The sequence below is a fragment of the Macaca fascicularis genome, chromosome X (genome assembly GCF_037993035.2).
Source record: "Macaca fascicularis isolate 582-1 chromosome X, T2T-MFA8v1.1".
NCBI classification, from domain to species: domain Eukaryota; kingdom Metazoa; phylum Chordata; class Mammalia; order Primates; family Cercopithecidae; genus Macaca; species Macaca fascicularis.
This window is the reverse complement of record NC_088395.1, coordinates 141,661,026-141,687,276: the sequence shown is the minus strand read 5'-3', so window position 1 is coordinate 141,687,276 and position 26,251 is coordinate 141,661,026. Positions and strand designations below refer to the sequence as shown.

The 26,251-nt window shown below is 40.0% G+C and overlaps 2 protein-coding genes across 23 annotated transcripts in view; one reads left to right on the top strand and one right to left on the bottom strand.

Annotated features, from left to right (window-relative positions):
• Nucleotides 1-1,935: 1,935 nt before the first annotated feature.
• On the bottom strand, nt 1,936-20,949 carry ZNF449 (zinc finger protein 449). 4 transcript variants are annotated; one of them, XM_065538327.2, is made up of 7 exons: nt 20,910-20,949; nt 18,263-18,716; nt 16,428-16,632; nt 5,289-5,402; nt 4,478-5,095; nt 3,686-3,785; nt 1,936-3,522 (listed from the first exon to the last, which is right to left on the bottom strand). In XM_065538327.2, exons 2-6 carry the CDS (start codon nt 18,614-18,616, stop codon nt 3,730-3,732), a joined length of 1,347 nt encoding a protein of 448 aa, XP_065394399.1. In that variant the 5' UTR covers nt 18,617-18,716; nt 20,910-20,949; the 3' UTR covers nt 1,936-3,522; nt 3,686-3,729. The 4 variants fall into 4 exon arrangements, with proteins under 4 accessions (XP_065394399.1, XP_005594714.1, XP_073885887.1 ...); XM_005594657.5 differs by having other exon boundaries at nt 1,936-5,095; XM_074029786.1 differs by lacking the exons at nt 18,263-18,716; nt 20,910-20,949 and adding an exon at nt 16,859-16,989 and having other exon boundaries at nt 1,936-5,095.
• A 751-nt stretch (nt 20,950-21,700) lies between these two features.
• ZNF75D (zinc finger protein 75D) overlaps nt 21,701-26,251 on the top strand; it is a 43,472-nt gene continuing 38,921 nt past the window's right edge. For 11 of the 19 annotated variants that reach the window (XR_012430174.1, XR_012430176.1, XR_012430178.1 and 8 more), the window contains exon 1: nt 21,701-23,975. The gene's annotated coding sequence lies outside the window, so the exon portion shown is untranslated. The remainder of the gene's footprint in view (nt 23,976-26,251) is intronic. The other 8 variants (XR_012430175.1, XR_012430177.1, XM_074029795.1 and 5 more) reach the window with 2 other exon arrangements.

Sequence of the window (26,251 nt, the reverse complement as noted above, 5' to 3'; positions counted from 1 at the left end):
CATAGAACTTCTCAGTGTTAATTATACCATCTCTCTGCTTGAAAATGGAGGAATTGGGGTTAAGAATTGTACACTTCTGGTCGGGCACGGTGGCTCATGCCTGTAATCCCAGCACTTTGGGAGGCCGAGGCAGGCAGATCACTTGAGCCCAGGAGTTCGAGACCAGCCTGGCCAACATGGTGAAATCCTATCCTACTAAAAATACAAAAATTAGTCAGCCATGGTGGCGGGCACCTGTAATCCCAGTTACTTGGGAGGCTGAGGGAGGGATAACTGCTTGAACCCAGGAGACAGAGGTTGCAGTGAGCCAAGATCATGCCACTGCACTCCAGCCTGGGCGACAGAGCAAAACTTCGTCTAAAATATATACATATACACACACACACACACACACACACACACACACACACACACACACACTTCTTTTTCTCTTCCCTATTCCCTATACCCATGTGTGTGTGGGGTGTGTGTGTGTGTGTTACAGCAGCATGTAAGTAACATCTTAGGAAAAGGGACTCTAGTCTTCCCAAGATGAATTGTACTTCTCGGGAGATAAGGCAGTACAAGTGTTTCCTTTCACTCCAGGTTAAGATGAAGGGCCTCTAGTTCTTCACTGCTCACCCTCTACTTTCATAGGAAAGGAATCTAGTTGAGAAGAGGTGGCTGAAGAATTACTGTAGAATACACTTCAAAGTAGAGGTAAACAGATCTCTTCTAGGGCCAACAGGTAAGGTCTGATTTTCAGGAAAGACCTCACATTTTAGAGTTTTGAAGTTATCTTCAGTAATTAATACATTTATATTCTTGTATTAGGTGATAAAGATGTTCATTAAATGTAAATATTTAAAATATATCAATATTTTAGTATTTTTTACTATCTTAGAATTCTTAGGAAATGTAAACTTAGGTCTTGCTAGAACTCTGAGAAGTCCTTTCTGACAAGGCACAAAAAGCTGGATAGAGGCTAACCTATATATCACTCCAGGAGAAAGAGATTTACCACCACTTCCAATCCCAGTGGTTAAAGTCTCAGGGATTGGGAACTGAGTAAACTGATTATCAATGCTAAGGAGAGGCTAAGAGATGAGCTCTCTTACCAATCCATTTCACATCTGTTACAGAGGACTATTAAAGAAGCAGGGGGCTGGGCCCAGACTAATCACAATGTAGCAAAACCAAAAATTAAGAGGAAAATGGCAGCGTTGTACATCTCTTAAGTCAAAGAGGAATTATAATGAAAACAACAATTTTGAAATAATTAATAAGAACATTACATATAAAAGTTATGATGTCCAAAGCCATAAAGAGAAGAAATCTATAGCTTTAAATGCTTTTATCATTAAACTACAAAGAATGAGAATATAACATGGGGGATATTTATTGAAAACTTACAGTGTGTAGGGCCAGAGAAAAATATATTTCATTTAATCTTCATAGTACTTTTGAGGTAGGTACTGTATTTTCCCCTTTATAATAGCTAGGAGGTAGGTACCATATTTTGCCCTTATCTTTTTGAAATGCTCAGAAGTACAATTAGGCATAGAAGTATAATTATCCATGTAATGTTCTAAATATGTTATCTGTTTCCAAGAACTATTTCACGTGTTTCTTGATTCAATGCCACAAATATGTATTAATTCTTATATATAGGGCACTGTAAAAAAGAATATTAGACATTCTCTAACTTGTAAAAATCTAGTCAAGTATACTTGATATAAATGAGAGGGAGGATACAACTCATATTATGATTGCAACTAACCCTACTAGCCAAAAATGGACTATATTAAATGCTAAAAATGATGCATAATCACAGTGCCATGGTTGCAGAGAGAAAAGCGATTCCAACTTGGGATGAGGACAGGAGTCAATTGCCATGCTCGTTGCCACTGTTCAGGGAAGAAGCTCTAAGTTGTTCAAAAAATTAATTAGTGCAAGTGAAGCAGGAAGAGCAATACATTTCTGCTTTATTAAAATATTGCATAAATACAGAGCAGTTGGGCACATCCATTCTAAGGCACTGTTCTGGTTTGAATGCAATTCCACAAGAGAGAAAAGAGAAGCCATCACATTCTGTATTTTTCATCTCTACATTCGGACTCCTCCCATATTATACGTTTATTGCTACTGGGATATCAGTTTGAGCCCCAGACTTACAGCAGCATCACACAAGGACCTGGATGACAAGAATTAAAGATACATCCTAGGTCTAGCAATTGGTATAATTGGCACTTAATTACAAACTCTCTTGCATTTTTCTCCACCTGTTTCCCAACTCTTGTTTAACTAAAAATATTATAAAATCTTTATGAGCCTGATCCATGAATTACATTTCTTTACTAGCTTCCACTAAGCCTAGAACAGGACTAGGACTAGTTAGGCACATAGTAGATACCCCCAAAGTACTTACATCACTTTTGAGAACTTCAAAGGAATAGAAGAGATATACTTTCCCTAATTGTAGTTTAAGGAAAGAATGACTGAGTATCTTCATAAAGGGAAAATGCTTGAATGTCCTATTTCTTGTATTTTATAACAAGGAACTAGGCTCAATGAATATTTTCATGTTTTAACAGGTTTAACTGACAATGAGAAGTCTTCCCTTGCTTTGGGAATTTGAGCTGTTACCATGATTACATGAGAACATTTATATAAGTAGCAACGTGTGTGCGTGTGTGTGTGTGTGTGTGTGTGTGTGTGTGTGTGTGTGTGTGTATGTAATTATAAGTAAAATTCAAAGAGGTTGAGAATCACTGGGCAACTTATAAATTATCTGAATTAGTGATCCTCATCTTCTTAAAATGATATGTGTATATACATATGTGTGTGTGTGTAAATATAAGTAAAATTCAAAGAGATTGAGAATCACTAGGCAACTTAAAAATTATCTGAATTAGTGACCCTCACCCCCTTAAAGTAGTATGTATGTATATGTGTGTGTGTGTCTCTGTGTGTGTTATACAAATTCATATATATTTTAAGAATTTTTCATAACACCCTTAAAACAACTGGAGATAACTAGGCTTGGGAGCAACTTAACTATACTGATAGCTATAGAAATATCTGTTTAAGGCAGTGTGTTCCAAGAGACATTTGCAGATTATTAGTTCTGTAGCTTATTATTGGGTATATGAAAAAGGTTTTGGGGTCAAATAAGTTTGGAAAACATTGAGCCAAAAGAGGTGCTTTTTCTCTCCTTTCTAGAAGACCTCTCAGAGATTCTCACATGCTGATGTGCACTATGAATCTAAGAAGGCGAAACAGCAGGAAGCAATTCCCAAATATATTTGCAGAATATCTAGCAGAACTAAGTATTCTATGACACACACATATGGAGACACTAAATTAAAGAATGGGTAAAATTTTAAAAAGCACTGAAAGACACATGATTGAATACCAAAGGAGAGTGAAATACCAAAGGAGAGCAAAAGACCCTGGTTCTTCAGTCAATCACAATTAAATTAGATCCTGCTTGTATAATTTCAACTGCCAAATGGATTCTTCCAGACATAGAGCTTACTTATTCTGTGAACAAAATAAATTACCAGATTAATACTCTGCTTTTAGCAGCATTACCACAGACTGCTGACTAAGCAGACTAGCAAACTTTGCAAAATTCAAAAGTAAAGGTTAAAATCTTAATTTCTTTAAACATAAAAAATTTCAGTAGAAATAACCCAGTTCTTACCAGGCAAATGACATCCCCTTCATCCTTGTGTTCCTGACACATTTTTATTGTTTGACAAAATTCACTGTCTCCTTTCTTGCCACATGGGACACATCTAAAGCTTTGAATGAATATAATCATCTTTAATAATGACAGCAGAATAACTATAGTACTGCTATAATCAATACATCTGATAGACATGTTTATCCACTATATTGACCCTACCTCTAAAAGGATTGTCATAATTTATATGCTTTATGTTTACACCTATGATACAGTTGCCTTGGAACACAAAATTTTTCATTGTAATTAAAAAAAGAAGAGTTGTGCTGACAGAAGAAATCAAATCTAAGAAAATCACAAGGATAGATAAATACTCTAAAATTCATATAGCTTGGAAGATGGGTTTTAAAACTAGCAAAAAAAAAAAAAAAATAGCTGTCTATCTTATAAGCTTAAACAAAAGCTTCCAAGACAAACAGCCTGCTGCAGGTTAAGATTTTTTTTGAGTTAGTGTCAAGTTGTGTAGGACCTGTTTCAGCGATTCTTAAATAAGTCCTCTAAAGTGAGTGACCTGGTGCATAATAAGGCCAGCTCTCTGTCTGAAGCTTTTAGAACAATGAGTACACTTGTACGGCTTCTCCCCTGTGTGGATTCTTAAATGAATAACGAGGCTTGGTCTCTGTCTAAAACTTTTCCCACAATAATTACACTTAAAAGGTCTCTCTTCAGTATGCGTTCTCTGGTGCAAAGTAAGAGCTGTCAGTCGACTAAAACTTTTCCCACAATTATGACATCTATGAGGTTTTTCACCTGTATGAGTTTTCAGATGTCTTTTAAGACTTGATCCATGACAAAAACTTTTCCCACACTCAAGACATTTATATGTTTCTTCTTCAGAATGGGTTCTCTGATGCCCTATAAGATGTGACCGCCGAGTGAATCGCTTTTTACATACAGTGCATTCATAGGGTCTCTCCCCTGTATGAAGTCGTTGGTGTCTATAAAGATCTGAACTACGAAGGAATCTTTTCCCACATTCAGGGCATTTGTGAGGTTCTTCTCCTGAATGAATTCTCTGATGCCCAGTAAGTTGTGACTTTCGAGCAAAACATTTTCCACACTGAGGACATCGGTGAGGTTTCTCTCCTGGACTCTTTTTCTTATGGGGTTTGGGGTTGAGAGGTTCTTCCAAGTTGGAGTTCTCAGGTGTCTCTCCCAGAGTGGGGTTCTGCTGATCTACCAGTTTTGCTAAATCTGTCTGTAAATCCTCTGGGGGGGGTTCCCATTGATTTTCTAATTGTACATAGTCTTTTTGCAAAATGGGACCCTGGAGAGCATTCCCCTCTAAAGTTACAATAAATGGATACATAGTCTCCATTTTTTTCTGTTTTGAAGTATCTTCTTCATTTTCTATCCCAATCTCAAAACCTGAGAAAAGAAATAGAAACTGCAGATGATATTGTGTTCCATGGAGAAAAGAAAGTGAAGGAAAATGAAGAGTTATGTTAAACCAGTGGTAGGAACATAGAAATTCCTAAATAGAATTCCAAACTCTTTATCTTTATTTAGGTTAAATTTTTCTTTTTTTTTTCCCCTAGTATATCAAAGAACAATTACTTACCTATCTTGGAATCAAGTAATTGTTTCATTTCTTTAGAATCCTGTAATTCCTTCACCCATGGCTCTTCTCTATTCTCCAATGAGAAGTTCATGTCAAGTTTCGGTAATGGATATCCTGGCCAGAAGAAAGATGGGAAGCATTACAGTTTGGTTCATCAAAGGTTTTTCCAAAATTTAGGCTGATTTCTTGGACACATAGCCTCTTAGTATCTACTTCCTACTCCATTACTATTACTTCACCTAAGTCTCTTACAATAGTCTTTTCTTTAAAAGATAAGAGCAAAATGAAAATGAGGTTGTGTTCAATTCAAAGCTATTCTCTAATCTATGGAAGGTGAGTGAATAAATTGTGCGCTGAAATCAATGCACTAAATCATTTCAGCAACTATTTTGATACTAGATTTGCTTAGGTTAGAGCTAAAATATGAAATAAATGTCATAAAGTGTTGCCATATTAATACTGGAAAACACTGCTATTGAGTGCTAAATGAAGAGAGAGAGGTGAAAGTAGTAGTTAAAGTGTTTACTGGAAAATTTTCAGTGGAGTCTTTTGAATTTAAATGAAAATTGAACTGGGTTGAACCTAGCAAAAGCAGTATTTATGTTGGTTTCAGCTAAAGTCTAAAAGTGGATTCTTTTAAAATTAGCCCAAATGACTCATACAGGTAAAAATGACTATTAGCCAAAATGACTACAAAATAGTATTTCAAAGTGTCAATCTAAGGACAGCCAGGTGAAGTTTCTAACCACTCACTCTCCCCTTGTCTGACCACCCCTCTCCTCATTGACAGCTGGTATTGCTTACATCCTCTTTTCTGAGCCCCTTCTTCTCCTCCTTTATCTCTGGTCAAGTTTACTGGTCTTCAGTGAAATGTAGGCTGTAAATTACTAATTTGATATCTAAATGTAGGCTGATGTTTAAATATTAGTATTATTAAAATGACATTAGGAATTTATTTTGACTAATGTTAATCTGAAGGAAAATTTAAATTCCAGAACATTATATTCAAGGCAGAGGAAGTGGACTAAAACATCTCATTTTAGTTTTTCATGAACAAAAATTTCCTTTTCAAGATTAAGAAACAAAAGCTGAATTTCAAATAAAAGTGCTATTTAAATTCACTATTTTGTTTTCATTTGGATTTCAAAGCTAAGAGTGAAATTACAGGGTAATATGAAACAGGCCAAATAAAATTGAAGGTAATAGATCAAAAGAAAGCTGCTGTGAAGTAAAAGATGGAGTTTCAATTGAAACTTGGAATAGGAGAGAATAGCAAAGGCTTAGATACAAAATACTGACTTATAATCTAAATGCATGGTAATCTGAATCCACATGACAAAGCAGCATAAGTAAAAATAAATATGTAATGAGAAAAGACAGTATAAATGAAAATTACCACTTCTTTCTTTTGTTAAAAGATGTAAAAGGCAACTGTATAAAAATATGTATATAGTGTATTGCTGGGCATACAACATAGAGAAATGTAATATATTTCCCAATAACAGCAGAAATGAGGTGAGTAAGAGCAAAGTGTATGGGACTAAAGAAATGACTCCAGTTGGTGATTCAAATCCACAGGAACAAATGAAGAAAACCAGAAATGATAAACAATGTTAATATAACAAAAGTTATAATATATATTTTCCTTTCTTCTTTCAGCTTCTTAAGAGTCTTAAAATTATATAAAGCAATAATTATAACAATGTATTCTTGGGTTTAAAACATTTTTGATGTAATATATATGATAGTAATATCACAAAAAGGGGGAAAAGGGAACAGAGCTACATAGGAGAAACATTTCTATATCTCACTGGCATTAAGTTAGTATAACTCTGAAACCAATGATAAGATGTACATGGTAAATCCTAGAGCAACCACTAAAGAAACAAAAGTAGTAAAATTATTAAAGTAAAATATTACATGAGGAATATTTACTTAATGAAAAAGAAAGCAGTAAAAGAGGGATAGAGGAACAAAAAAGACTTGAGGCATATAGAAAACAGAAAGCAAAATGGCAGATATAAATCTAACCACATCAAAAATGAAATTAAATGTAAATAGATTAAATGATTTAATCAGAAAGCAGAGAAGGTCTGACTGGATTGAAAAGATCCAACCATATACTGTGTATAAGAGGTATCCTTTAGATTCAAAGATACAAATAGATTGAATGTAAAGGGATGGAAAAAGATATATCATACAAGTAGCAACCACAAGACAGCCAGTCAAAAGAGACATTAAAACAAACAAAAAAACTCATTACTAAGATATACAGGATCATTTTATAATGATAAAAATATTAATCCATCAGGAAGATATAACAATTATAATCATGTATGCACTTAATTTCTGAGTACTAAAATATGTAAAACAAAACCTGACAGAAATAGTACAAGAACCAGATAATTCAACAATAGTAGTTGGACACTTCAATAACTCCTTGCACTAACAGATAGAAAATCTAGGCAGAAGATCAATAATACAAGACAAAGAAAATACTATAAACCAACTAAACATAACAGAATAGAAATGAGAATCCAGCAATAAATCCATATATCTGTCCTGTGGTCAACTGATTTTGACAAGGGTTTCAAGGATATTCAATATAAAAAGAATAGCCTTTTCAACAAATCATGTTGAGACACCTGGACGTCTCCATGGGAAAAAAAAAATATTATTTGGACCTCTACTTTGCACCCTATTAAAAATTAATGAAAAATAGATCAAAGTCTTAGATGTAAGAGCTAAAATCATAAAACTGTTAGATGAAAACACAGGGGAAAATGTTCGTAACCTTGGATTAGGCAATGATTTCTTAAATCATCAAAAGGGCAAACAACAAAAGAAAAAACAATTACATTTGACTTCATCAAAATTAAAAAAATCTTTTGGGCTACAAAGAACACTATCAAGAAAGTGAAAAGACGGCCTACAGAATGGGAGAAAATATCGGCAAATCATATGTCTAATAAGGGACTTTTATCTAGAATACACAGTTGACCATTGAACAACATAGGTTTGAACTACACAAATGCACTTATAGGCAGATTTTCTTCCACCTCTGCCACCCCTGAGACTAAACTCTCCTCTATTTTGTTGATCTACATGTCTATTCTTATGGAAGTACCACACTGTCTTAGTTCATTTGTGTTGCTATAAAGACCTTTATAATGATCCACTTCCACATAATGGATAGTAAATATATTCTCTGCCTTATGATTTTCTTAATAACATTTTCTTTTCTCTAGCTTATTTATTGTAAGAATACAGTATATAACATATGAAATATGTGTTAATTGACCACTGATGTTATCAGTAAGGCTTCCAGTCAAACAGTAGGCTATTAGTAGTTAAATGTGGGGGAAACAAAAGTTATGTATATGGATTTCCAGCTGCACAGTAAGTCAGCACCGTTAACCCCCACATTGCTCAAGGGTCACCTGTATAAAGAACACAGACAGTTCAATAATAAAAAGACAAATAATTCAATTAAAAATGGGCAAGGGAACTAAATAGATCTATGAAAATATACAAATGACCAATAAGCACATGAACGCATGTTCAGCATTGTTACTCTTCAAAGAAAGAAGAGTATCAAATCCACAATCAAAACCACGATGAGTCACTATTTCATACCCATAGGATGGCTAGAATAAAAATGTCAAATAATAATAATAAATGTCGCCCAGGATGTGAAGAAATAAGAGTGCTTGTACCCTGCTGGTGGGAATGTAAAAGAGTACAGCCAGTTTGTAAAAGTTGAGAAGTTCCTGAGAAGTTTAAACATAGAGTTACCATATGACCTAGCAATTGTGCTCCCAGGTATATACCCAAGAAAAATGAAAACATATATAAATACAAAATGTCATACTCAAATTTTTATAGCAGCATAATTCATAATAGCCAAACTATAGAAACAATCTAAACGTTCATCAGCTGTTGAATGAATAAACAAAATGTGGTATAACATCACAATGGACTATTCAACCATAAATAGGAATAAAGTATTGATACATGTTACAACAAAGTTGATCCTTGAAAATATGCTCAGTGAAAGAAGTTAGTCATAAAAGACCACATATTGTATGATTTCATTGATATGAAATATCCAGAAGAGGCAAATCTACAGGGACAGAAAGTAAATTAGTGGTAGCTTCGGAGTGGGAGAGATGGGGGCCAAGAGGTGATAGCTAAAGGGTACAGGGTTTCTTGTTGAGGTGATGAAAATATTCTAAAATTGACTGCGGTGACAGTTGTACATATTGTGAATACACCAAAAAACATTAAATTGTACACTTCAAAGGGGTGACAATATATGGTATGTGAATTATATTTCAATAATGCTATTTAAAAAAAGATGTAAATGTAGAAAAAAACATTTAAATATTGACATCATTAAATGATATTAACAAATTAGTTTGGCTAACATTAATCTGAAGTAAAATTTAGATTTCAGTACATTATATCAAATCCTAGGAAGTAGTGTAAAATACTTTATTTCATATTTTCACAGGGAAAAAAACAATAGATTTTAGATTAAGAAATATAAAATACACTTCCAATAAAATGTTTCATAAACTCACTATTTTGTTAACAATGCTTGGATTTAAACCCAGGAGTGGGATAATTGAATGATGTGGTGGAACAGGCCCCCCCAAAAAAATAGAAATTATACATTTAAAAAATAAGAGTAGAATTGGATTGTTCGTAACACAAAGGATAAATACTTGAGGAGACAGATATCCCATTTACCATGATGTGATTATTATGCAATGCATGCAATGTATTAAAACATCTCATGTACCTCATAAATATATACACCTAGTATGTACCCACACAAATTAAACAAAAAAAATTTTTAAGTTAGTGGAAAAAATAAACTGGAGTTCATTGATTAAAGGTGCCATCAAGTAGAAGGGAGAAGGAATTGAAACTGGGGAGAGCAGCAAGTAGCAAAGACTTAGGATGGTAGAAGCCTGGAGGCCCAGGAGATTTCAATATGAAAGCCAGAAAAACAGTTTTGGGAATGACAGGAATTGTTCGTATGGCTATTCTCATCTTACAGAGCACGAACTTGAAACTCTTAAGGTTATAGATTTCATCAAATATCACTTCAAAACCAGGCCCAGACACCTGCTCCTTAGGTAAAAGAAGCTCTATGACCTAGTTGAAGGACTAAATGTAGCCCTGGAAGCAGAATCTGGTACCCATGAGATCTAAGGGCAGCTGCGTCTCATGGGCCTCTCATGGGCCTCCCATATTGGCCCTCAAGTCTAGCTGCTACTTTCTGCACAGCACCAAATTACAGAGATTTGAGTACTTTTGCTTTGGTTCCTTGTCCCCAGCATCATATTCCTGGTGCCGGCTTTCAAAAAGCTTGGCCCCAAACTGGGTGCATCAGGAGTCTCCACACCTTGGATGTGAAAACATGGTGCTCAAACTTGAGCTTCTTCATGGATGTCAACCTAAAGCACTTCTTATATGTGTAGCACACCCCACCCCACCCCTGTTGTCTTGAGTAATATTCAGATACTTCTGGACACTATTATCAGTTTATTTGCATTTCTCAACCTTATTTTCACAGTCCAAGTCAGCTAAAACCAATTCCCATTCACTTTTGACCCATGTCTCACCTTTTAGGTATCAGTTCCCATCCTCTACTCTTACATATTGAATAAAATACCACCACGAATGCTGAATAAAACTGACGCTTACTGAAAGCGTTTCCACAGATATATTTGCCCTTGTCTGTTGGCCAACATAGCGAGAACAGCTATAACTCTTACATAGCAAAGATAAGTGAAGATGAGCAGAATTTGGCATTCCTATATATTGTGGTGGGAGGATAAACTGGTACAATAATTTCAGAAGGCAATTTGACAATATCTATTAAAGTTTTAAATGCCCATTAATCAATCAATCCCAATTCTAGAAATTTATCATATCAATACCTGCATATATTGTATTATCCAAATGTTTTCTAGTTTGGCTCTATGGCTTCTGGGTCAAAGTTGAGTGGCAATAAAAAAGCAGGCATTAATGCCTACTTCTGTCAGGGGGCTCTTCTCTTTACCCTCAATGTAAGCTATCTGTAAAGTACTATTATTGGATGAGTGGTTTTACAGTAATAGAAGAAACATTAACTGCTGGTCAGTAAAAAGAGAAGGGCCCTACACTTCACTTCTATGAGCCCCCCTTTTTTTTAGCTCCCACAGGAATGAGAAACACAAAGAAATGATAAATGTTTAAGGTGATAGATATGCTAATTACCCTCATTTGATCATTACACATTGTACACACATATCAAAATATCACTCTGTATCCCATAAATAGGTACAATTATTACATATCAATTAAAAATAAAAGGAAAGGTTGGGTGCGGTGGCTCATGCCTGTAATCCCAGCACTTTGGGAGGCCATGGTCAGGAGATTGAGACCATCCTGGCTAACATGGTGAAACTCTACTAAATATATAAAAAATTAGCCGGGCATGGTGGCAGGCGCCTGTAGTCCCAGCTACTCGGGAGGCTGAGGTAGGAGAATTGAACCCGGGAGGCAGAGCTTGCAGTGAGCAGAGATGGCAACACTGCACTCCAGCCTGGGCGACAGAGCGAGAGTCCATCTCAAAAAATAAATAAATGGAAAAAAAGGAGGGCCCTACAGATAGAAACCAAAGCCTGTTACCTTAAATTTAATCATGTCTCCTGGTTTGGAGACCATAGTCTAGAACATTAGTTTTCCAATGACAATACTATATTGCCCAGGATGTTAAACTCATCCTCTGGCTATAACTAAGAGATCCATGATAAGATATATTATATTTGACCAAATTAAGTGAAGAAATTTTACTTAGGAAAAGTTAACTGAAGAAAAAAAAGGAAATCAGTTTTTGATTTTTTTTTTTTTTTTTTGAGACAGAGTCTCGCTGTGTCACCCAGGCTGGAGTGCAGTGGCGCGATCTCGGCTCACTGCAAGCTCCACCTCCCGGGTTTACGCCATTCTCCTGCCTCAGCCTCCGAGTAGCTGGGACTACAGGCGCCGCCACCACGCCCGGCTAGTTTTTTATATTTTTAGTAGAGACGGGGTTTCACCATGTTAGCCAGGATGGTCTCGATCTCCTGACTTTGTGATCCACCCGCCTCGGCCTCCCAAAGTACTGGGATTACAGGCTTGAGCCACCCCGCCCGGCCTGATTTTTTTTTTTTTTTAAGTAAAAGGCTATTAAGTCCAGGCATGGTTGATTTAAAATCAAAGACATTGTGTCATCCTCCTTGCTTTCTCTTGGATCCTTTGCTCTGGAGGAAGCCTGCTGCCCCATCATAAGGATACTTAGGTAACCTATGGAGAAATTCCTTTGGCAAGGAATTGAGGCATCCTGCCAGTCCCTGCTGACATCTTCACAACTACAAGAGAGACTCTGAGCCATAAACATCTAGTAGACCACTCCTGAATTCCTCTCAAAAACAGTAACATGATAAATACTTTTTCCTTTAAGCTGCTAAGTTTTGGGGATAATTAATTACCCTTCAATAGCTATCCAATGCAAAGAGGGAAAAGCAATTGGAGATTAACAAAGAAGGTGCTTCACTGAATGTTCTCCTCATCCTATACCCAGGCAATGGCTTCATTAAGCCCCATTAGCAAAGACTGTCTCATAAGAGCTTCACTACACCACTACTATAGTTAGGGGTTAGATATTAGCTTATGGTAAATTTTTTGGTATAGTAGAATAATCTGAGGAAGTTTAAGTTATAAGAATCTTCTGATGCTTTCTAGACAGCATTTGTTTGTCCTATATTTTACTTTAAATTTTCATCTCTCATATCCTTCATCACCAAAAAGATGTGATCTTTCACATTTCACAGACATTCCAAATGAAACCTCATCAATTGAAATGAAAAACCCAAGGCTTTGACAACTCAAAATGCAATCCAGTTTTGGTATACAAATTTTGAACTCCATATTTTCAAAGATAAGCATGATATATTTTATGTTTTTAGGACCAGCATCTCCTTGCTGCTTTTCTTTCTGATTGCAGACATTCTAATATTATTGCTTATCTCTGGCATCAAAGTGTCCAGTATGAATTCAAATAAGGGATTTTGTTTTAAAGTTTATGTCTTCCTTAGATCACTTTATATTGTTCACTTAAGTTCTCTTTTAGTTTGCAATGAATGTGTATATGTGTTTTCAGTTATATTACATGAAAAAAATATATATGCACAATTCACATATACTCAACAACCTAATTTTTTGCTGATAGGAAATAGGTTCCAAACGTTAATATAAAATCAATTGACTTCTTCCATTACTTTTGAATTTCTTCTCCACTCAGCTGGCATCTTGTACTTTCCATTCAGTTTACAATAGAACGTATTTCATGTGATACATCAAATATACTTTCGTTTAAAGTAAAGGTTTAAGTAACCTTTAAATAATAGAATAAGCCTTGCAACATTTTCCAAAGCATAATATATCACTTTAAACGGTCATAAGAAAAGGATAATTTCCTGTCCTCCAAATTTGTAATTTTTATCTTTTAATTATATCTATCCTTTGTTAAATATACTAGATTTCCATGTGCTTTAGAGAGCAAAATATTGACACCAGATAAATATTGCTACTATGTGATATCTGTACCTGCAATGTTGACAAAAGGAGCGAATTAACATGCGGAAACAGAATGCAAATACAGAAAGAGTTATACTTCAAATATTACTAGCTAAGTTTTACTACTTGTTCCAGGCATATACACATAAACACAGACTTTTTTTAAGAATTCCTCAATAGACTATGAAATGTAGATGATGTAAAGACTGGAACATAAATGGCAATATTACATAGTTCTGCTTTGACCACAATATGTATACTTGTAAAGTTTTCCTCTTTTGTCACTTTTATTTAAAAATATGCTGGAGACCCACAAGCACCTCATACTCTGTATGTTCAAATCTAAACTCAACTTGACCCGTCGAATCTGATCTTCCTCTTTTGTTTGTCATGTCAGCGAATAATATTACCATCTACCCAGTTGAATGGCCAGAAACCTGGATTCCATCCTTAATCCCTTCTTCTCCATCACCCTGACACCCAGTCAATCACTAAGCTCTGTTATTTCACACCTGTTAAATATCTTTTGAACTATATTTTCACTCCATCATCACTAACATGCCCTTGCTTTAGAACAACATCCTCTCACCTGAATGATGGCAACAACCTCCCAAATGGGGTCCCTGCTTTCAGTGGTATGTACCCATTCCTACTATAGCCAGAATAATCTCCTAAAATGCAAATTTGTGTGTATTGCTCTGGTATTGGAGAACCTCAAAATGGTTCCCCACTTCCCTGATAATCAAGTGTGACTTCTCCATGAGGCTACAAGTTCTTCATGACCTAGGACCTTGCTTCTCTCTCCAGCCTCTTCTATTGCCACTCCCATCCCACTGCTCTTCTATGTCCCTTGCACTGCAGCAGGAGGTCTTCTCTCTCCCTTCAGGACTTTGCACATGCTGTTGCTTTTGATCCCAGCCCTCTCTGCTTCCCATGTACACCACTCCACAGGCTCACTTTGATCCATCCTGTAGGTTTTAACCCAGATCCTCCTTCCTCCAGACTTCCCTCTCAGCCAAAAGTTGGCTAGGTGACCCTTATCCATGCTCCCGGGCATTCTATTCCTCCCAACACACAATTTACTGTCCGATTTCTGTCACATACAGGACAAAAAGTCCTACCGACATATCTGATTTGTCCACTGAACTGTAATCTCCAGGATGACCAGAGCTGCTTTTCTGCCTTGTATGTTACTGAATCCCCAGGGTCTGGCATGGTGTCTGGCTCCTCAAAGGTGCTCGTAGATAGTGGTCAAATGACTAAATGATATTAATATGATGTGGAAAGGGACATGGTTACTAATCCTGGGTACTGAGCTAGTTATGGATGGATCAGACATTTACATTTTATAACTTGGACAGTTCTTATTTTCATTTCTTATGTGTCTTCTGTGATCTCAGTATTTAACAGTCTCTTGAACATGCCACCATGTTGAAACAGTGCCTGGAGGAGTCAGGGGAGAGGATTCTGGCCACACTTGGGTCAAAGCTTTAATGTGAGGGGTAGAAGAGGTACAGGGAACACTGGGTAAGAAAACCTCAAAGGAGAAGCCGGGTGCAGTGGCTCATGCCTGTAATCCCAGCACTTTGAGAGGCTGAGGCAGGTGGATCACCTGAGGTCAGGAGTTCAAGACCTGCCTGGCCAACATGGTGAAACCCTGTCTCTACTAAAAATACAAAATTAGCTGGGTGTGGTAGTGCATGCCTGTGATCCCAGCTACTTGAGAGGCTGAGGTAGGAAAATCGCTTGAACCTGGGAGGTGGAGGTTGTAGTAAGCCGAGATTGCGCCACTGCACTCTAGCCTGGGCAACAGAACAGGACTCCGTCTCAAAAAAAAAAAAAAAAAGAAAACCCCATGGGGAATAAAATATAGGAGCAACTGGACTATGTGATCCTGCTGCCTTTCTCCACTTGGACTTTCTCCCTCTAGAACTAACCCCTGTTGTGTCTGGGCCAGTGATTCTCAAACTTTAGTGTGTATAGCACTCACCTGCAGAGCCTGCTAAACATACACCCCTGGTGTTCATGCTGCGAATGGTCTGCTTACTACAGTTTGAAAAACACTGTAATAGGTACTGATTTAATGAGGTAGATATTTCCTTTAGACTGTGGTAAGTGGTTGATCTTACAGGATCTAATGAGACTATATTACTAAAGTATTAAGTTTGAATAAGGCTCTGATGCCATGAAAGCAACCGAGGCCCTAGGGGCCCACGACATCACAGTTCCTGTTGATTAAAATTGGGCTGAGAAATGAGTCCTTATCCAGAATCCAAACTCCCATAGTTTTCCTGTGTAACATTCTTGATCAAAAGACTCCTTATCAGGGTCATTAGCTTAAAGGGTTCCTAATCCCAGGGTTCTATCCAAAGTACTCTGTTCCCTACTATTCCCAGAGAGATTTTTTTCCTCTTCTTTATCTGAGTGGTCCGTTTCCATTGGGTAATTGGTGTTTGTAGCCCAACCCCAACCCTTGAGAATTCCTGAACTCTCAAAACAGAAACAAAAGGAGAGAAACCCTTGTCTTACCAGGGTCCAGAAAGGGCTGACATTCTCCAGTAGCACCATAGTTCAGCTCTTGTGGCCCTGCCTGTGGGATCCATGCCTCTGCTACTGGGGCCTCCTGGGCAGGTCCCATTACCTGGAGTGCAGGTGCCTCTAGGTGCATGGTTGGTGGTATGTGTGCTGTTCCCACTGGTGCCAGTTCTTCCAAGAGCATGTCATGCATATCAACCTGGGGGAAATGCCAGAACCATCACTCTCAAGTCTAGACCAACAGTGCCCAGTAGAATTGTATGAGAATCATGCATGTAATTTTAAATTTTCTAGTGGCCATATGAATAAATTTTTTAAAAAGTTAAGGCCAATCTTAATAGTACGTATTACTTAATCCAATGCAAACAATCAGGATTTCAACATGTAATCAATATGAACAATTATTAGTGAGATATTTCACCTACTTTTTTCATACCAAGTCTTCTGCATGTGGTGTGTATTTCATACTTACAGCAGATCTCAATTTGCATTGGCCATATTTCAAGGGCTCAAGAGCTGTACATGACTAGTAGTGACTGTATTCAGCAGCAAATGTCTAGACCACATGAAGATAAAATCTTATATAGTAAACAAAACCAAGGAGACAGAGAAAGGAAGGGCAACCACCAACCCAAGTACCCTAGGGAGACAGAAAACTTCAGAAGACTCCTGTTCAGGAGCCCTGAAGCTAACAGCTCCTGCAGAGAACCCCCATAGACAAGATCGGAGTATCCCTGATGCCCATCTGGAAGCTCCTGCTCCCTTTTCCCAAAGATACTGCACTCTCTCAGTCATGGCACTTCTGAAAAGAGGCTTTACATAGTCATTCTGAATGGCAGACAGTGCCATTGTCCCCATGGGGAGTTTTGGATATGCTGACAGGTGGTGGCTATCAGAATTTAATGGAACATAATTTACAATGCAGAATTGTTCCAGGTCCCTACCAAGTGTGGAATGTCCCACTCAAACATTCATGTGAGTAAAAAGAACCTGTCAAGAACCCCACCCTATTGGTCAAATAAGTACAATTGTTTTGTGTTTTTTTGCATAGTTTCAGCACAAATGAAATTTTCTAGGAATGCACTAATGTGAAAAGCAAAGACTACACTGCTTATTGTTCAGATTTACCAAGAGTCATATGCCACTTTGGAAAATCACATGATGAGCAGGAAAACTGTTCATAGTACTTGAGCTTTATCAGTCTGAATTTCTGGCTGTCCCATTCACAATGATTGTAAGCACAGATGCAAGCATCTGACAACTTCATGACGTTCGGTCAGGCCTCAGCATGTATATGTACAAATCCCTATCAATTTGTAACAAACTATGTTTCTTTTCCTTTCTATTCCTTCTAGACTTGATTCAGGGTTGGCAAACTTTATAAAGAGCCAAATAGTAAACATTTTAGGCACTGTGGGGCACATTCACTGTCAATTCTTCTCCTTCTTCCTCTCTTTTTCAATGACCTTTCAACAAGATAAAAACCATTACATACAGAGTACAGATAAACAGGCTAGAATTGGCCTTCAGGCCATTGAGCAATTTACTGATGCTTTGGGTTGACGTATGTGGGTAGATTATGCTATCTATCAATTTCATTTGTGCATAGGAAAGTGGACATTACAAACTATTTGTTATAGAAGGGAAAGAGTCTGATAGAGTTAAAAGCACTGACTCATTTGCTGAGTTCAGCAGAAGAGAAAAAGGAAAAGGACTCTGGAGAAATCTTGAGGCTGGGGAATGACACAGAGACAAATGTGTGGTCTAGTCCCAGCTGCCGCAGCTACTTCCTTTGGACCAATCACAAAGATCCCACATTCTTTTCTTACCTGCTGCTCTGGTATCTCAAGTTCTCTCTGCAAGTCTTCTATCAGTGACACAACTCTTTCTCTATTCTCTGGGCAGTGCTCCCTCACCCAGGTCTCTATCTCTGTGGGCAGGATAGTTAGGAATTGCTCCAACACTAGCAGCTCCAGGATTTGTTCCTTAGAGCGCATCTTTGGCTTCAGCCATTGACAGCAAAGCTCCCAGAGCTTGTTAAATGCTTCATGAGGCCCAGCTGCTTCTCTGTACTGGAACTGCCTGAAGCGCTGACGGAAAACTTCACAGTCAGTATCATACTCTTGAAACACAGAGCCTTGATTCAAGGATGCCTGGATTGCACAACCCAGGGCCACAGCCATCGCCCCCTTCCAGCAGTTTACAGTTTATCTGGAGCCTCACTTCTCAGATTCCAACTCGTTTCTCTCTGAAATCGTTGGGGTGGGAGGGAGCCACCTACAGCTAAGGACAGAAAAAAATGAGAAAGGAGAAACAGGAGTGGTCACAAGAGGGCTTACTTACCTCCGTTAACTTCTTTTTTTTTTTTTTTTTTTTTTTTTTTTTTTACCAAAGAACCTCCGTTAACTTCTTTACCAAAGACCTAAAGTAGTTCATTATTTTTCTCTTGGTTTTGAGAATCTGATGAGAGCTTCAGACTCACTTCCTAGAAAAATACATATACACGTCCTATTCTGCATCTAGTTTCAAAAGTTTATAAAATCTCAAAGCCTCTAGAATTGTGCTTGCTGTCAAATATGGTAGCCAACAGCCCCATGTGACACTTTAAGTTTAGTCAAAAATTTAGCTTCTCAGTAATATTAGCTAAATTTCAAATGCTTAATAGACTTCATTGCAAAAAGGTCTACTGGACAGCTCTGCTCTAGAATTCCATGGTCTCAGGCTAAGGATCCTGAATTTATTAATAAACGAACCCTTATAGATCTCTTGGCATTTAACCTATTCCCAGTTCAATTCCAATTGTCATGTGTTTCTGAATATATGTAGATCTCAAAAGAAATGGAGAAGGAATACTAACAATACTTCCATAAAACTTTGAAAGTCCATCTAGCTTTAAGTACCCCCTAATGGCCTTCAATCAAAGTGAACTTAGGTAGAGCCATGGTTTGCAAAGGCAGCAAATTGTCCATCTCTCATTCTTGCCCTTACCGAGTCTGCGTAATTCCCCCATTAACCCCATGCCTTTCCTTCCCCACTCCTCTCCACCACAGCATTCCAAGAGGATTTCCTATGTGAAAAATACACTGTAATAGGGAGGCCATTAGGAATTTGCTATGCATTCTCAACGAGGGATATTGAGTCCATGCTATGTGCCAGATACTGTTCTAAGCATTCCACATATACTAGTCAATTAACCCTCACCCAAGGTTAGGAGCTGGGTACTAGTATTATCCCCTGGACACAGATGAGGGAATTGAGGTTTGAGGCTTAGGGGGATTGAACAACTTGTCTAAGGTCACATGGTAAATGCCAGAGGGAAATGGTGATTATGTCAAAATCTATATTCTCCAGCAATCAAAAGGTCTAAATGTTCTTGGTGTAGTCTTTGAGGTCACAGAGACAGTCATATACATGTTTCTACACGTCTCAAGACCTGTATCTGCCCATGTGCCATGGTTCCTCTCTCTCTGCATGTGCTGAGACAGCTGCTGTAGTTGTTCTCTTCTCTGGAGGGGATTCAAGGGGAAAAAACATACTCATGACTCTCTTCCTACCCAGTCAACCCAAATCAGCACTCTGTCCTTGTATCCCCCTTTACCATGATGGTAGCCTGACTTTAGGAGATCGATTTAGGTATGATAACCTGCTAGCTGTGTGACCCTGACACCCAGTGCCTCTGTTTGTAACAGAAGATAATCATAGCATCTACTTTATAAAATGTTCTGCGTGGATCCAATTGCATGGGAAGCGAACAGCAGCATGCCCAGCACAGAGGAAGCACTCAATTAAAGTTTATTGCTTGTCAGGAGTCATTCCTAGGGGGCCTCTATTTCCCAGAGTCTAGGCACCTAACCGTTGCTGGAGGGCATCCAGGAACTGTGCTGTTTTTGGCTCTGGACCCATCCGTTAATCTGCTCCAGCCTCACAGCTGGCCAGCCCTTCCCTGACTGACCCAAAACCATCCACCACGTCTACCAGGGAATTGACCCTTCGGGTTTCCTTTGATGGACCCTCCCCAGAGAAACGTTCATTTCACTATGGGACCAGTGATTTCTCTCCAAACCCTCTCGTAGAGAATCCACCCTCATGGGGCCTATAAGAAAAGCGATGTGTGTAGAGAGCACTCGAGGAACGGCAAGAGTGACACGTCCCTAAAAAGTCTAAAAGCTGGTTCAAAATCGGATGCTAGTGTCTCGGGCGCGGCCCCTGTTCACTCTTGGGTGACGACGTCCCGCCACCTGAAGGGGAGCTCCCAGCCCAGAAGGACTCCCGGGAAGGCCCGGTCGGGTCGCAGGGAGTGGCGGCGGGGACCCTGGCCGGATAGGGGCCCGCCGCCCACCACTCCTTCCCGCGCCCGCCGTCCGGGGCACAGCTGGAATCACCCAGTTGGCATGGTCCCGGCCAGGGAAAGGAGCCCCGCTACCCGCGCCCGCGCCCCAGGGAACGGCCACGCCCTCTGGCCGCTCGGGGACTCACCGCCTCAGCGCCCACGGTTCTCCCAAGCTCACCGGCAACTGCCCAGGGCGCAGGCGCAGGGCTGCGCTGCGGACTACATCTCCCGACAGGCCACACGCCGCCCACCGCGCTGTGCGCCCACAGGGATGCTGACGTGGGAGGGGCTGGGACTCTTCCTGGCTTCGACCAGCCTCAAGCTGTTTTGGAAGGGCTCCCGTTTCCTGTTTAAGCGCTTCTTAGTCTCAGGGTGTTGGGTGGGGTAAACCCCGGGTCGTGATCGAAATGAGCGCTTCTGCTCCTTGAGCCTTGGAGTAACTGGAGCGGGTGGGGACCACCTTTAAATCTGTTATGACACGGTCAGTGATTCTTAAACCTGGCTGTGTGGGGAGAATTTGTAGGGAGAGCTTGTTAAAAAGTCGTGTTTCGGGGCTCCACCCGCTACCCGATGCATTGAATCTCACAGGAACCCGGGGATTCGCATTTTAATAAACTATTCTGGAGATTTTGACTCCGGTCGTCAGCCTGCAGTTCACAGTGGCTTTGGATTTGCTTTTTAGTATCCCCCATCTTCAAGACCTAAGCTTCGATCTCGCGACCCCGCCCATTACCCTCTGCCTTCGATAGCCACAGAAGTCTCTGGGGTCTTAAGGTTTGCCTGCTGGCCCCGCCTCTTGTCTTTCAATTGGTTCCTCGCTGGTCCCGTCCTGGAGCCAAATTTTCTTTTCTGATTGGTCAGCTGCGAGTTGTGGCGAGACCTGATCCAATGGCCGCCTGAAGCAATGGTGTCGTTCGTGAAACGCAGCCCTATCGTTGGTCCTAAGCTGACAAATTGGTCTGTGGACGCCAAACTTCAGTGCTAGGACTTTCTGCGTGTGGACAGGGGGCCTGGTCCTGCGTGGGTCCAAGACAGACAGGAGAAAGCTGCCTGCTTTTGTGCCTCCCGGAGGCCCTGGTGGAAGCGAAACGGGGGCAGGAGCTGCACTGTCCCAAGCCCAGTGAGGCGAAGCTACCGGAGACAGCTCCGCCGGGTCCAAAGTTGGGCTTACCGGCTGGAACTTGAAACCCGGGCATGTCGGACTCCTGCTGAAGCCATCATTCCTCTCTCCTGGCCCTGGGCGCCTTCGCCGGCGGGGACAACTGGTTTCGGGGCCAAGGTGGTCTGGGAGCCTGACGGTGACTTCTGGCCTGGGTTCCCACGAGCGGAAAGGGTTCCCCTCCCGTGAGAGGGAAACTATGGAAGTTCCTACGCCTGGAGCCAGAACTCCTGCTGCTACCGCCCGACTCAAGGTTTAGTCTGGCGGCCTCCCACCTGTGCTTCTGAGAGTTCTGCTTCCAAGAGGCTGCTGGTGCCCGGGACACCCGCAGGCTGCTCTTAGAGTTTCGCCATGGGTGACTTCGGCCTGAGATGCGCTCCATGGAGCAGATTCTGGAGTTGCTGGTGCTGGAACAGTTCCTGACTATCCTGTCCCAGGACATCCACAGCAGGGTGCAGAAGCTGCAACAGGCGAGCTGTAAAGAAGCTGTAACTCTTTTAAAGTATATGTATGACTTTTAAAAGATAGAGCTTGTGAAAGTGAGGGAATAGGTGAGTGAGAAAGGTTTTATCTGCCATCTTCCTCAAGGAGGCCCAGCCTCCCCTTTATTCACAGGGTTCTGGGTCTGGTGGGTCCAGAGGACTGAGATACCTCGCTGTCTTAGTTCCCCATTCAGATTTTCTTGATTGCCCTCAGTAGACCTTACACGGGCCAGTGATTTTTTTTTTTTTTTTTTTTTTTTTTTTTTTTTTTTTTATAGTCTTCTCTGGAGCATTCATCCTCCAGATGTTCCCCCAGTGCAGTGAAGAGTGACCTATTGCTTTTGGTTTCCACAGGGAGGCAGTGTCGCTGTCATAGTGTCAGCTCTGGAGGTAGATCAAAGGGGGCTTTCAACTCCTGGCTCTGCTCCCTACTAGCTGTGCGACTTTGGGCAAGTGACTCTTGCTTGGCTGGGCTTCACTTTCTGCATTGGTCAAATGCAGAAAGGGTAATAGACCCTTCTGGGGTTGTTTGGAGGATTAAAGGGAGAGCAGTATGTCCGTGGTAATCGCACGGCTGGCACACAGCTAGTGCTTGAAACTGTGAGCTGCTGTTAGGTTAGGGGCAGCAGTCTGGTCTCTGCAGAGATGGGTCTCAGTTAATTGTGAACTTAGACAGTTTGGCACTGAGGCTTTGGGGTCACTGTCCCAGGGGCACCCAAGTAAGCTTGTCTAAATGAGAGGAACAGGAGCATCAGGAGAAGGTTGGGGAGGGACCGAAGACCTATGGGGAACATGTGTGTACTGAAATGGGCTTTCTCCCCACACCCTTCACACAAGCACATACACACATTAACTCAGGGTCATGGCATCATAAAAACCTTGAGTTTAAACCATCCCTTTCTCTTGTTGGGTCCAAAGGGACAGACTGTGGTTTTCTGTTGAAGGTTTACCCTCAGATTCCTGTCATAATTTTTCTTTTCTATTGAGCCCTGTCATGATGATAAGCGATGGCAGGTTGGTTCCTAGATCATACATCATAGACCTAGCACAGAAGTGTTTTCAGAAGAGCCTTTTCCTTACAAAACAGCATGAAAGTCATGGAGCCAGTGGATACTGAGATTTCAAACTGGAGCCAATGGATACTTAGAGGAGCCCTGTGGTGTAGAGTAGTTGCTACTTCTTGTTCACTAGGTCTAATTAGCATGTCATCAATGTAATAGACTAGTGTGTTGTCTTGTAGAAAAGGTGATCATGATTCCTGTGAGCTAAACTATGATGTAGGGCTGGAAAATTGATGTACAATATGCCTGAGGTAGGATGGTGAGGGTGTATTCCTGGTCTTGCCAGCTGAAAGCAAATTGCTTCTGGTGGTCTTTACTAACAGTTATTGAGAAAAAAAAGTATTTTCAAGGTCAAGAGGTGCATACTAGGTTCCAGGGAATGTGTTAATTTGCTTAAGAAATGAAACCACATCTGGAACAGCACTGCAATTGGAGTCATCACCTGGCTTAGTTTACAATGACCCACTACCGACTTCCAAGATCCATCTGGCTTCTGCATAGGCCAAACAGGTGAGTTAAATGGGGATGTCTGCATATTCGAAGTCACTGATGGTATTACTGATCTCTTGCAATCTCTCCAGGAGTGTGATACGGCTCTTGGTTTGCTATTTTCCTAGGTAAAGACAGTTCTAGTGGCTTCCACTTGGGTTTTCCTACCACATGAGTCCTCACTCCACAGATCGGGGAAATAGTATGAGGATTCTGTCAGTTGCTGAGTATTTTTCTTCCAATTATACATTCTGGAACTGGGGAAATAACCATAGGATAAGTTTAGAGACCCAGAGGACCCATTGTGAGACAGATCTGAACTAAAACTCCATTAATCACCTGACCACCATAAACTATTAACTCTGACAGGTGAACTGCAGTGACATTTTGAGGCTTTTGGAATCACTGCTAGTTCAGAAGCAATATACAGTAATCCCTGAGAAGTTTGATTATTTCATTTTCCCTACTGCACATTGACCCCTAAAGCCATAGATCTCTTTGGGGAAAGCTCCAGAAAATTAGCGGTATATATTTTTGGCAGTGTACTGTAGTGGAGTCCTTCTTTATTCATAGTGTTCTGGGTCTGTAAATTGGCTCAAATCTGGGAATTGATCGAAGGGCTAGGACTATTTTGGTGATTCAGGTTAGACTTCTGTGCATTCAATCTAGAATTCATCCACTTATATAATTCAAGTAAGAATTTAGTAGACTGCCCATCTATTTCTCTTCACGGGACACCATGATCGACTAATCAATGCCATACGTCTCTGTAAGTAAGACTATTCTTATTGCTGCATTGGATCTGCTGCCCATTACAGTAACTATGCACACTTTGTCTTTGTCAATTAAGTGCCCCCACTTGGCCCCTGCCACCCCAAAATCCAGCTATCCTCATTGCATTTAATTATACTGGTTCAGTGGCAGTAGTTTCCACTAGAATTTCTGACCTATAAACAAGAGCGATTACAAAGCTTTTTGGGGTTGCAGGGGCTCCCCTCACAAATCTGTTTCTCACAGTCATGAGACGTATGTTTTTTGTATCCTCCAGCGTGGGTAAGCAGATCTTATATGATAAATCCACTTTAATGTCATGGGCTGGGCGCAGTGACTCACGCCTGTACTCCTGGGCAGAACAAGTAGAATCCAGTGACACACCTCCCCCATAAACACACACTCACAGAGTCCCAGGAGACTATGCCTTCTCTAAGTTTTGTGTTCCTAGCGATATCAAGGTACTTGTTCTTCTGAATTCACTTATAATTTCTATTCTCTATTAATCTCTTTAGACCCTTCCTCAAAGATGAAAATTTCGGGGGCACTGGCATCAACATTCTAGCTTATCAGCTGTCACAGGCTTTAAAAATTCAGGAAGGAGGGTCTTTGTGCTCAGAGATTATCATTAAGCATTACTACTTATAATTTTGGGAATTTGGAGTCAAGGAATATATCCAAAATGGGGGGATTGTCTAAAAAAAATTAAGATGCATTGATTTGATGAACTATTATATAGAGATTAAAAATGATGCCCATAAAATATGACCAAAAGCTAATCATTGCATTGTGGTGGAGGGTGTACAGGTGTTTACTGAACAATGTTTCCAACTTTTCCATACGTAGGAAAATCCTCATGGAAAAAAGCTTGGGAAAGTCTGGAAAACATAAAACAAGACCTAAATATGACATAATTTCTACATTGAAGCACACATGAGAAGAAAGAATAATGCTTAAGTTTGTTTTCATGTATCAAGTACATAAAGTGAATCACAACTATAAAAGCATTTGCACTAATTCTGAATTTGTCTCCCTTCATTGGGACCATCTCCACATTCTTCCTATCACTGTTTAAGTACTGTGGTGCCCAAAGTTGTGCACAGCTCTTTCAGTGACTGCTATATATGGAGAGAAGTTCAGAGTACAATTTCTTAGAGCTAAACTTGTGTTTAAGTATACATTTGCTGAACTTCAGATCTTTCGGAGAGATATAGGTGCTGTTATCTGACCCCTAGGAGGGAGTAGGGGCTCTTCTAGAGCTGAGCAAGGTGGAGTGAGGGAGGGGGCTGGCCACAGGGTTAATATGTACTGTCAGGCAGGCTGTACACTGCACAACTCCAGGATATATTGCATGTGAATGAATCTACTTTAATTGCAGAGTGCACAATATGTGTAAATGTATGCAGTGACCCTGGAGGGAGGCTTGGGAAAGAAGTGGAGAGTATTGAGACAGGAACCATGAAAGATTGGGAATCCTGGAGCATAATGGCATGCTGCCCCACATCCTACTGGTAGCTCTAGGAGTG